We start from the raw sequence: 12,926 nt of genomic DNA, 5'->3' as shown, positions 1-12,926 counted from the left end.
AGAGACTGTTTTTCTATCTGTCACAATCTCACAGTCTATTGTGGGCATCAGTAACACAATCTCTGTATGTTAAATACACATTGCATTTCAACTTCAGCTCAAACATACCACTCATCTTCTGTAGACAGACCAGCTTATATAAATACAACCCCAGTAAATGGCAAACCACTTTGTGATGAGGTCAGAGAACCTGTCTCATCCCCATGACGGCAAAGACTCTGTGATTTGATTAATTAACGGTGTTGTATGCTTTGTGAATTGTGTTGAAGGAGAAATTTATGTGCACTTGGGAAATGTATACTTACCTGTGTTGGGAAATGCAAGGGCGTGCAGGCACCTCTCAGGGCTTCCTTTATGCAGGCCAGAAGAGCCCATGGTCATATAGCATGGGGGGGGGGGGGGCAGCTGAAGCCTCCTGGAAAAGAAAACACAAAGGTAAAAGATACAAAAGGGATATCCATGTAAATATTGTTTGAAGGTACCTATGTTGTGTATGTGTAACTATTTGTCATATGTATGTGTTTATGTTAGTTATTTTATTGCATATCCCTGTGAACGCACCCCAGTCAGTAATTGGTTTGGTCCAATTAGACAAAGGGCGGGGTTATGGGTTTATTGGGACAGAGTGCAGTGAGGAATGGAGGTCGGTTTAGTCTCTAGAGTAGGTAGGAGACTAGCGGGGTGAGTCGTCATTGGGACATTAAAATCCCATTTCTTTACTGGCGGAAATGAGTCGGTAACAGAGATGTTGCTTTAACATGCGGTGGTGCAGTTGAACCTCTGTTGGTAACCCCAAAATTTTAACTTTTCTTTTTCCACGTGTGCTGTGTGAATAAACATACCCTTTGGGATTTAAAATGTATCCTTCGAGCCCTTCCTGATCTCTCTCCGACACTAACTCAGCGCTCCAATTAGAAAAGGCTACAACCAAAAGTGAGGTATTTGGACACAAGGGACCTGAGGGCGACTGGTGTACCCCCCACGCCTGTTGACACACTTAAAGAATGAGAGAAAGAGAGAGAGAAAATTACTGTAAATTCAAATTAAAATTAACAGCCATATTTTATCTTATTTAAAGTACACTAAATATTGTAAAGAGATTAGGCAACAGTTGTTTTTAAAGTGATAGACACCACAGAAAAAGTTCCACTGTGACTTCCGGCTGTTCGGTGGCATAAAGTTGAAACAGCCACAGAATTATTTTAGAGCTGAAGCTTGTTCTGTGCTCACATCTTAATCAAACCTGAAATTAATAACAGTATCATAGCTAGTGGTGTAGTCCTAAAAAAATAAGTGGGGGGTCGTTTTTGGTGTCGGCGGTGTAGCGATCGTAAGTTGTTGAGCAGGCGGGGGGGGGGGGTGTGGAGATCGTAAGTTGTTGAGCGTGGCGGGGGGGGGGGATGATCGCCAGGAGTTGGCGAATTACTAACGTATCATCAGAGGTGGAAAGAGTACTGAAAAATTGTAATTGAGTAAAAGTATCATTACTTTGACTAAAATCTACTCAGAGTAAAAGTAAAATTACCCATCTCAAAATTTACTCGAGTAAAAGTACAAAATTACTTCATTTAAAATGTAATTTGAGTAAAAGTTACTTAGTTACTTTCAGTTATTTAATGCATGGATGAATCATGAACCAAATTCAGCACAAGTTGTTTTAATCAATTTCAAAGCGTATTTAAGTGCACATCCACACTTGCAAAAAGATCAGCTGTGCTCAGCTCACCTTCCTCACAGCACAAGGACAGTCACAACCTGTACCATAAAGTGCAAACTATTTTCAGTCCTATTGTCCAACGGACAACACTATGATAAGAATAAAGAAATTTAAATTACGAATTATTCAAAAAACAAAATAAACAAAAGTGCCCACAAGATGCCACAAATCAAACTAAAATGCAACAGGATTCCACTACTCACAATAAAATGCCCACAGGATCCCACATCAAAAATTAAAAAATGCTCATAGGATCCCACAATTTAAAAGTGCTCACAGGATCCAACTATTCAAAATACAGTTCCCACCGGACCCTACTATTCACAATAAAATGCCCACAGGTTGCCACAACTCAAAATAAAATATAAAATGACCACAGGATCCCACATCTCAAAATAAAACAAAATGTGCACAGGATTCCACTATTTAAAACGCTCACAGGATCCAACTATTCAAAATACAGTGCCCACAGGATTCCACTTTTCACAATAAAATGTCCACAGGATCCCCCAGAACCTGACAATCTCATCCTTTTGGAAAAAAAAGTGCACCAGATTACGACCTGATTATGAGTGTGACGCTGGGACAGAAGCAGCAGGAGGCAGAGGCTGAGGGTGACCTGTTTTATTCTCCATAGAAACTTAGGAACTCAGGCACCACGGCAGTAGAAACAGTAGGCCTAAAGCAAAAAGAAATATAGAAGACAAGCGAGCAACGAAGACTAAGGCGAGTAATGAGTAGGTGAGTAATACTCTTCTCTCCCACGGAGCGAGACGGGGTAGCCAGGTGAATGCGCAGCACTGGACGGCGCGACCTGTGGGAATAAATACACCCCAGCTGATTAGAGACAGGTGCTAGTATTCTGGTGACAATGAGACAATAGAAAGGGCGCGCGCAAGGCAAGGTCACGCAATTGGCCTTCAGTTCTGGGATTAAGAAGTTTAAATTTCTACCCGCATTTAATTTTTCACCATCAATATTTTTTTACTCAGTAATGTGAGGGCGTTCAAATGTAGTGAAGTAAAACTACTTGGGTCAAAATGTACTCAAGTAAAAGTAAAAATTACATATTTCAAAAACTACTCAGAAAATTAAAAAGTACTCATAAAAAGTACTCAATTACAGTAATGTGAGTAAATGTAATAGTTACTTTCCACCCCTGCGTATCATGTATAAACCTAGCATTTGACGTAAAGAAAGAGCAACATCCAGTTAAAATAAGTGGGGGGTCGCTGTTCCCCCCCGCTACACATTCCCACTACACCAGACCTGGGCAAACAACGGCCCGCGGGCCACATCCGGCCCGTTGTGCGTCCCTGTCCAGCCCGCGAGAGGCCAATCATAAATGAAACAAATATCTATGTCGTGCGTGCAATACAACTGTGACGCTTTTATTTTGAAAGCGCTACGTTTGCGTTAATTCCGTGTGGACGTACCTGCGTGTGTGTGTGTGAGCTGTGCGAGAAACACTGTAGGTCAGGTATCACCAAATGGCGGACCGCGGTCCGGATCCGGACCCGAACGCCGTTCTGTCCGGACCCAATCACATTCCTGATTAACTGGATACGGAACCAAATGCCAAAAAAATTTAACGGGAGACTATATTTTAAACCGGAGAATTTATTTTCAGACGAGTGTTACGTTCACCACCCATTTGAGTGTTACGTTCGCCACCGCGGACCCGGACCTAAGGTTTGAGCTATCTGCCAAAAATGGACCGCGGAAAGATTTAATTGATTACCCCTGCTGTAGGTGATCAGCGACAAGTTAAGGCTGAATTTATACTTTCGGGAGTGAACGTTGCACCTCGCGCGAACCTCCGCAAACGGCGGAAAATTTACGTGACGAATTTTAATTGTGCATTGTGTTCCAGGTTTGAAAAGTGCTGGAATTTAGGCTAAAGTACTTGAAAATGCTTGAAATTGTAACCAGTGATGTCAGTAACGCGTTACTTAGTAACGCGTTACTCTAATCTTACCACTTTTTCCGGTAACGAGTAATATAACGCGCTACTATTTCCAGTCCAGTAATCAGATTAAAGTTACTTATCCAAATAACTGTGCGTTACTATTTATATTTTCCCTAGTAAAATATAAATTTTTGCTTTCTTCTTGGCTCAGTTCTACTTTTGCGTCTGACCGTAGCGCTCGACTCCGCACGCTGCGCGCGACCCTGTGAGAGCGCGAGCACGTTTTACAAGTCATTCTTTGCTGTGTCCTCCCGTAACGATATGTGGTAGTATAAAGAAACACCCCTCAAAAACAGGGGAAGGAACATTAACCTGATGAATTTTAATGTTGCTTTGTGTTCCACGTTTGAAAAGTGCTGGAATTTTGACTAACGTCGCCTACTTTAAAATGCTTGAAATTGTAATGGTATTTCGTTTCACAAGCTGTCTGACTGAACTGGGGTGGGTTTCCCGAAACGTTCGTAGCTTCATACGAGGTTACGAAGTACTTGGCGCTACGAACGTTTCGGGAAACCCACCCCAGTTCGCTTGTATTACGTTTACAAATAAATTTACAAATAATACCGCGCAGCTACACAAACGTAATGTCAGGAGATACTGTAGCGACTACTACTCCTCACGGCGAGTCTTGCCCTTTAAGTGACACTGGGGGGCGGAGCCTGCGCGCACCAGGGTTGCGTTATCAATAAAGTTTCCCTCCTCGGGATTTTTGGATTAAGCAGTTTCTGCCTCGGTTACCGAACCTGCTTCAATACATTGTTACTGTTAAAAATGCACTTCCAATAAAGTGAGTATTGGAAAAATTATTTTGCTGCTGAATGTAACTACTAAAGTAACTTGTAATCTAACGTAGTTACTTTTAAAATCAAGTAATATGTAACGTAACTAAGTTACTTTTAAAAGGAGTAATCACTAATCAGTAATCGGATTACTTTCTCAAGGTAACTTAGCCATCACTGATTGTAACTGTATTTCAATTCACAACAAATAGCTGACTGAACAGGGGGTATTCCAGAAAGCGGGTAAGTAAACTCAGAGTTAACGAAAGCTCAGGTTTTCTGTTCCAGAAACCGAGCTTAGAGAGAACCTGAGTCAGCTGGGAAATATTGAAATGGACATTGAAAGTGCCGTAGAATTGCTTTAAAGCTAGGTTTAAGCCTGGTTTATACTTGACGCGGCGCGAGGGTCCGCGCGGCGAAAATTATGTAATCGCGGTGGCGGAGGGGCTCACGCCCTGTCGATTCGCAAGGTCGTGCACCTCTCGAATTTTGTAACTTTGTGCGCGCGCCGCGCTTCAGCGCAATGAACAAAGTCATGTTTGCAGGGTTCATACACCTTTACAAGGTGGAATTAATGTCACTTTCAATGTCCATTTCAATATTTCCCAGCACGTTAAACTTAATTAAGTTAAATATTTATACATATATTCGAAATGATCCAAAATGATTCGCTTTTTTATTCACATTATTTAATTGTTGTTTATTTTCAAAACGCCCAATCTTAACGTCTTCACGTTCTCTCATGTTTCGTCCTGGAATTACAAGAAGCTCGTATTTGTTAACGTAATACAAAAAAACTGTTCATTCAGATGGCTATTTGTTGTGAAACGAAGTAGTTACAATTTCAAACATTTTCAAGTATTTAGCCTAAATTCCAGCACTTTTCTAATCTGAAACAAAAAGCAACATTAAAATTGGTCAGGTAAATATTCCTTCCCCTGTTTTTGAGGGGTGTTTCTTTATACCAACACACGGATTTTTGGGGGGGGGGCGGGGGGGACTTTTTCAAAAGCCGGTTTTGGCCCCTCCCCCAGTTTTTACGGTTAAAACCAAATATTTAAATAGCGACGAATCCATGTCCCCCCCACTTTTGAATTCAAAATTACGTCCATGCCAACACACATCGTTTCGGAGAACACTCGAGGAAGTTTGCGTGAGGTGGGCGGAGCCACTGTGATGACATCATTATTGTTTGTGTGGCCCTCTGACACAATTCAGGTTTCTCATGAGGCCCCTTGTAAAAATTAATTGCCCACCCCTGCACTACACCACTGGGGGGATGCATCCCCCCTGTTAAAATAAGTGGGGGGTCGGTGTCCCCCCACGACCCCCCCCCGCCCCCACTACACCCCTGATCATAGCAGAATGGAGATTAGGGAAGATATTAATGAAAATTCAGAAAGTACTTGAGACATCAAAACAGATTCAGATGATAATATATGAAGGGATTTTTGTGACTGAGAAAAATCCTTTCAGGATGGCCAGAAAGAGCATGAAGCCACATAAACTGACTGGGGGATTGAATAATAGTTCATCCATAGTTGAATCTGCACAACATTTGGTTATAAATGATAATGGTATATGGTTCATAAGAGGATCAGAGCTCTGTTGTTTTCACACTTTGACGACAGTCATTTTATTTATAGAAAACACCACTGCTGCTTGGTCACTTCCTTAACTGGCAGCACATTAATTAAACTCAGTCAGGAAACATCACATGAGTAAAGAGGAGCAGCTGTACTGTAGTGTCTTCACACACAGAGACACTAGAGTTTAGTGTTTGAGTCTGTAATAGATTAGTCATGTCTTGGATTGTGTCTCATGATGTTAATGGTATTCTGGAGTTGGGGAGAGGAGAGCGGGTGGAGAAGGTAGTTGATATCTATGAGAGTGCAGACGCTGTTAGAGGTCATGACCCCAACACAGAGATGGAGGACTTCACAAACAGGAATATATCAACTCAACATACAGGTGCATAAACTTTATTTTACATTTTCAACAGGGCCGGATGATGCTATGGGTTCTTTTTCCATGTCATGAAAGTTTGAATTGGTAATTCAGAACTAGGGAGTAGTTCAAAGTATTTTAATAACAGAGGGACCAGAGAGACCAGGACAACCAGGGAGCCTGTGGCTGCTTCTGTGGGCCAGGACCCTCTGATGGGTGCTGTGGTTCCAGCATGTTGCCTGGGAATCCACTTTGTGTTTTTGCGTGTCACCGTCCCCGAAAATGGTGTAACCGAGTTAAATTGAAGACCGTTCGAATAAACAACAATAGAGTGTTATATACAGTGCTATATTTAGAGAGAGGGATTGTTTTTTACTACTTTTTAAACAGCCTGAGACAGAGAATACAATGTTGTTGTCCAAATGTACATTAGAGCTGCAGTCTCAATGTTTCTGTGTCATGATTTCGGCTCGTCTCCTCCCTCTGTCTGTGTCTACACTCGTGTGTGTCTGTTTGTGCATATGTGTGTATATATGTCAGTGTTATCTGTCCCATCAACAGAGGCTTTTGTATTCATACGCAGGAGTGAGTTTTGAGTGTGTTTGTGGGATGAAGAGTCCAGGGACTCCTGCCTAGGGGGATTCCCCAATGCCTCCTTCCTACACTGAGTAGTGGGAGAGCTGTGAGGAGTTTGGTTATGACACTAGGGAGTCCTCTGGCTGCTCTGAGTCAGAGATGGAGATGGTGCAGTCAGTGTCTCCCCTTGTCCTCCCAGGGGGGACGTCTTAGGCTGGTTTGTTGGTGGGTCCTCCCTGGAGTTTTAGAATAGAATAAACTTTATTGATCCCAAAGTTCCTAACATGTCCCTCTGAGAAAAAGGCCAACTACATATTTACGTGTTTGCATATTTGTTAAATTTTTACATATTTACATGTTTACATTTGAAAGTATATATTTGGATAATTTGGCAACACAAAGTGACTGAGACTTTGACATATTAGCACAATCATTTGTTAGTGCAAACCAGTAGAGAGGTAGAGTCTAATCACCTACACTCACAAAAACACACAAACTCAACACACACACACCGCACATTTGTGTATGTTTATTTGAAAAGGAATATATATTTTTATGGTTATTACAAGGTCAGATAATTCTAAAAAATATCTTGATGGGAATATTCAGCTAATATGAACCTAAAGTTCATATGTGTTTCTCTGTGTGTATTACCCACCAGGAGGAGACACTGCATGGAGCAGATGTTCCAGACTGACTGCAGTGTGTCTGGTGCTGCTGTGTGTTCTCCTGCTGACTGTCATCACAGTGATGTGGGTCAAGTTCACTGCAGAGAGAGACCAGTTACAGACCAGTAACTATAACCTGACTATAGAGAGAGACCAGTTACAAAGCAGATACAACAAGCTGATTACAGAGAGAGAAAGTGTACAAAGGGACAGGGACAGACTCCATTTGAGGCTTTCTGAATTAGGTAAGAGATTAATTAACCTTTTACATCCATTAAGAAATGTATGCTGGAATTCACAGTGATGGCTTAGTTACCTTGAAAAAGTAATACGATTACTGATTATTCCTTTAAAAAGTAACTTATTTACGTTACATATTACTTGATTTTGAAAGTAACTACGAGTTTTTTACAAGTTACTTTAGTAGTCACATTCAGCAGCAAAATGAGTTTTTCCAATACTCACTTTATTGGAAGTGCATTTTAACAGTAACAATCTCCTGACATTTAAATAATGTATCTCCTGACATTACGTTTGTGTTGCTGCGCAGTACTATTTGTAAATATATTTGTAAACGTAATACAAGCAAACTATTCAGTCAGACACCTATTTGTTGTGAAACGAAATACCATTACAATTTCAAGCATTTTTAAGTAGGCTACATTAGCCAAAATTCCAGCACTTTTCAAACCTACAAAAAAATACAATGCAACATTAAAATTCGTCAGATAAATGTTCCTTCCCCTGTTTTTGAGGAGTGTTTCTTTACATTACCACATATCGTTACAGAGAACACTGCACAGAATGACGTGAACGCACTCGCGCTCTCACAGGTTCGCGCGCAGTGTGCGGAGTCAAGCACTACGATCAGATGCAACAGTATTGCCAAGAAGAAAAAACATATATTTTTACTAAGGAAAATAAAAATAGTAACGCACAGTCACTTGGATAAGTAACTTTAATCTGATTACTGGACTGGAAATAGTAACTCGTTATACTACTCTTTACTGAAAAAAGTCATAAGATTACTTAGTTACTAAGTTACGTGTTACTGACATCACTGGGAATTCATATGCACATAATTGCATTTATAGCAGGACTGCCATATCAAGGACGATAATGTCTGCAAGAGCTTGAACCATGTACCACAAACTTGAATCATAACTTAGAATTATAATTTTATTAATAGATATCCAGCGCTGGGTAAGTGTGACTAAGGGCTGTAGAGAATGACAGTAGTACCTGACTGTGTTGCTGTAGATCAGGGGTGGCCAACCCGTCATAGACCAAGAGCCACTTTTCTTACTGTGTTACGGCAAAGAGCCACATCGTACATGGGCGAGTGTAATTTGTTGAGCGGGGGGGTGGCGAGTGTAAATTATTAGCTGTGAAGACAGTCAAATGCGTGTTTTCCACTACGCCGGTTTTAAAAGTATTAGCAGCTCGCTAGGCTTGTAAACTAATCGCGCACCACGAAAATGTAGCAGTGTGTCGCCCCGTTTGTGCAGGTGAGCCCGCGGACCGGCTGGGGAGCCGCATGAAACCAGGCAAAGAGCCGCATGCGGCTCGCGAGCCGCGGGTTGGCCACCCCTGCTGTAGATGCATCAGCTCTGGTTCATTTTGTGTTAATCTGAATAGACAAGGTCACTGAGCAGGGATGGATGTACTTCAACTCCAGTTTTTACTACATCTCTACTGAGAAGAAGACCTGGAGTGAGAGCAGACAGGACTGCAGAAAGAGAGGAGCAGACCTGGTGATCATAAACAGCAGAGAGGAACAGGTGAGAGAAAATTGGAGGGTTGATTTTTAGCAAATACATGTTTTTGAATGTTGTGCCGTCTGATGTTGTGTAAGCAGGGCGTATCTGTGGTAGTTTCACATAAAAATGTACAACCAGTTGTTACACTTCTACAGTACCTTGTTTCCATGATGAGGGGAGATAGGAAAGCTTGGATTGGTCTGACTGACACAGACAAGGGGAACAACCAGGACTGGAAGTGGGTGGATGGCACAGCACTGGTGAACAAGTAAGATATCACTGATCTGAGCCCTGTTGAAAATTAATGTCTCTTACACTACAAAACAGTCTGATTGTTTCTTTCAGATACTGGAGAGCTGGGGAACCCAATGGACTAAATGAACACTGTGTCATTACAGACCACGGCTCTGACAGTGTACAAAACTGGGCTGATTATCAATGTACTCACTCCTTTTTTTGGATCTGTGAAAAGAGCATTTTTAGATAAACTTGTAATAATTGTTATTTATGCTGGCAGTGTTATTTTGGAAGAATACATGTTGAGCTGCATGTTGGATTTCCTTCTGTCATTTTCTGAAAATGACTTGCAGATTAGCACAAGCATATGTAGACAAAACAGTTGTAATGTGATTCAAGCCCAAAACATATCAAAAACCGATCAACCAGGAATCCCAGAGTCATCATCAGACAGGCAGAGTAACCAGGTTGACCAGGAACAGCAGACAGTATGTTAATGTAAGATCAACCAAACAGGTGAAAATAAGACCCACATGACTGATAACAGCTGGAGAAACAATCAGGAACTCAGCTAGACTATAGACTTTACGCTAAGGGGTTTGTGACGAGGGTTTCTAAACAGTCAGAGATGTTAGTTCACAGGTGTGCAGTGAGGTATGTTAGTTTTATGGTGTGAACACGGAGAACATGAGACTTACAAGGCATGCTGGTGCTAAAACAGACACTGACACGAACGCAGCACTAAACCAAATAATGAGAATATGGGGGAAGAATGGTGTAAACTCAATAGGATTGTATTTGTACTGAACACTAAGAACAACAAACAAAAGTAAAGAACAAACCATACAAAGTAAGGAACTAACACATACCAGGGTTAACACATGGAGTACAGGAGGTGGAGTGAGCAGAAGTGGGCGTCTCCCCTGAGGTGCCACGCCTACCGTGACACTAAGGAACTAAGGAGAAACACACATAAGAATGACAGGTGGGGGAGGAGCCAAGTATGATGGTGTTAACACACAATAATATATTCATATCACACTCACTTTATTCTGTGGTCTGCTGCACTGCACAGAATCAGTAGTTTCACTTATTTTAATTCAATATTTGAATAAATGTTTACACTGAAGACACTAAATGTCTTTATACTCCATATTTACCAGACCAGCTGAGCAACAGTAATGTACATGGATCAACTACTGCTGTTCTAACAAACATATGCACTTCCATAAAGTCCCACAAACTTTGAGATAAAACTTTCTCACCAAATGGGAGACAAATACAGCTAGTTCTACCTACACAATTTTAATATGGTAAATGATTTTGAAAGAGCAGGGTTTTCTTATTAGTAGAATGTAAAGGTGATTGTAGGTGTGACATTGTGAAAGGCAGAGGCAGGATGCTGAAATGAGTCTTTGTTGACCGAGGTGGTGAGGACACCTCTGTCTGAGGGACACACCAGATGAAGGACTCACGTTGGACTCAGGTTCAGCCAGTGGAGGGCACACAGGCTCTGGAGTGAAGTGCACCAGGTGAGTTAAAGAAGGCTGATTTAGGTTTTATCATGTTAGGTTAATGAAACTGAGTCATTCACTCAATGTTTAAAGCCTGCGACAGAGAGAAACTACTAATGTATTACCAACCAACAGGCAGCCAACATTATGCTGAAGTTCACTTACTACTAAAAGTAACTCCACATTCAAACTTCAGTCAGACCGTTCATACTAATCCAGAAAAATGTGAGTTTGCAGCCATTAGCTGCTCCATACTCTTACTAGCCTACTTGCTGGGTCCTTAAGCCCTACTTTTTCAAACGACTGCTGTCACCATCACTAGTGTCCGCTGAGTCCTAAAGTCTACCCGATATAGACACAACCTAATGTTTATATGGTCCTAGCCACTACATATATATTGGGGATAAGACTTGAAACACACTAAACAGAGAGGCACTTTAAAATAGAGGAAAGCAGAGGACAACAGAAGATTATTTGCCCTGTATTGGTTTACCATCTATGTTTCGTTAATGAAACAAGTCTCTAGTTTGCTCAAGCTCAAGTGTGACATGCCTGCTGTGATGGTAAGTGGACTGTGGACTTCACACCTCACCCACAGGTTGCACTTTTGCCCTCTTAGAAACCATGTTCATGACAAGACACATCACAAGCTGTTCTATATCTGTCACTACTTTATGTCCATAGTGGATGTCAACAGTATTTGTCAAAGAGATTGACTTTAATCAGATGTTAAACATACTAATAATATATTAGATAAACTGAAAAAAAAGTGTGAGATTTGGTCTTTTGAATCAAGCTGTTTCTTTTTATTGTTATTAGAGCTCTTTAGCTGTAGCATTTTTGTTCCAGCTGAAGTTCAAAACTTTGCGGAGTTAAACGAGAAATTTATTTATATTTATAAAGACTGCTGCTTGGTCACTTCCTGTCAGCATCACTTCAGTTAAACTCAGTCAGGAAACATCACATGAGTAAAGAGGTGCAGCAGTGCTGTAGTGTCTTCACACACAGACAGAAACAGTAGTTCAGTGTTTTAGTGAATCCTTCACAGGTCAGAAATGTCTAAGAGTGTTTATGGTGTGAGCTACATGGAGGAGCTGTGGAGAGGAGATCAAGAGGACATGGTGGTGGTTATTTATGAGAGTACAGACGCTGTTGGAGACCATTACACACATGCAAAATTGGAGGATGCAGACTCAGACAGGAAACTACAATCTCAACCCACAGGTAATGTTATAAATTCTCTATTCAACCATATATGAATGTAGGTAGAGCTAAAGAGCTCTTATATCCATTAGATTACATTGACTATAAGACTTGGAACAGTCTTATAGTCAAAAAACAGAAAACCTTTTGGCTGTACAACCATACAAAGTGAGGAGTCATTTCAACTGTAACGCCAATGGCGTGATGGAGCATATAGGAGGTGGACACAAATGCTGAGAAAATCCAAGTTGTCCAGAGAGAGACACGATTTACTCAAATGACATGGCTAGGGATGTTAACTACAATATACATTGACATGGGAAATACTGACCTGAGTAGCTGTACATTAAACAAAGACCAGCACTCAAACATGGGAAACACAGTGCTAAAATATAAGATACTAACAAGAAACTAAACAAGGAACACATGGGAACAATTACAAGGGGCGGGGTTACAAAATACCAGGCTCAACACAAAAGACTTGACAGACAGGAGAGAGACCGATCAAGATGTGAATGGCAGACGGTGGGTGGAGCCAGACGTGACATCAACAAGG

At 41.2% G+C, this 12,926-nt stretch overlaps 1 protein-coding gene and 1 long non-coding RNA gene across 2 annotated transcripts; one reads left to right on the top strand and one right to left on the bottom strand.

Moving 5' to 3' along the window:
• The first annotated feature begins 6,192 nt into the window (after window positions 1–6,192).
• Window positions 6,193–9,909, top strand: LOC143524182 (uncharacterized). The gene is made up of 5 exons (XM_077018260.1): window positions 6,193–6,436; window positions 7,650–7,901; window positions 9,295–9,437; window positions 9,572–9,684; window positions 9,762–9,909. The coding sequence occupies exons 1-5, from the start codon at window positions 6,268–6,270 to the stop codon at window positions 9,901–9,903; spliced, it is 819 nt and encodes a 272-aa protein (XP_076874375.1). The 5' UTR covers window positions 6,193–6,267; the 3' UTR covers window positions 9,904–9,909.
• On the bottom strand, window positions 6,632–10,614 carry LOC143524550 (uncharacterized). Its single transcript, XR_013133487.1, has 4 exons — window positions 10,523–10,614; window positions 9,575–9,673; window positions 7,647–7,754; window positions 6,632–7,224 (listed from the first exon to the last, which is right to left on the bottom strand). It is a non-coding gene; the product is annotated as an uncharacterized LOC143524550 (long non-coding RNA).
• Between the last annotated feature and the right edge of the window lie 2,312 nt (window positions 10,615–12,926).

Source organism: Brachyhypopomus gauderio, chromosome 1 (assembly GCF_052324685.1).
Source record: "Brachyhypopomus gauderio isolate BG-103 chromosome 1, BGAUD_0.2, whole genome shotgun sequence".
Classification (NCBI taxonomy): domain Eukaryota; kingdom Metazoa; phylum Chordata; class Actinopteri; order Gymnotiformes; family Hypopomidae; genus Brachyhypopomus; species Brachyhypopomus gauderio.
This window is presented reverse-complemented; position numbering and strand designations above follow the sequence as displayed.

Bases quoted from the DNA above. Each gene is read 5' to 3' on its own strand.
- LOC143524182 (XM_077018260.1), top strand. From the start codon at position 6,268: ATGTCTTGGATTGTGTCTCATGATGTTAATGGTATTCTGGAGTTGGGG. The intron at 7,902-9,294 runs GTAAGAGATTAA...TAATCTGAATAG, and splicing joins TTTGAGGCTTTCTGAATTAG to ACAAGGTCACTGAGCAGGGA. The intron at 9,685-9,761 runs GTAAGATATCAC...TGTTTCTTTCAG, and splicing joins GGCACAGCACTGGTGAACAA to ATACTGGAGAGCTGGGGAAC.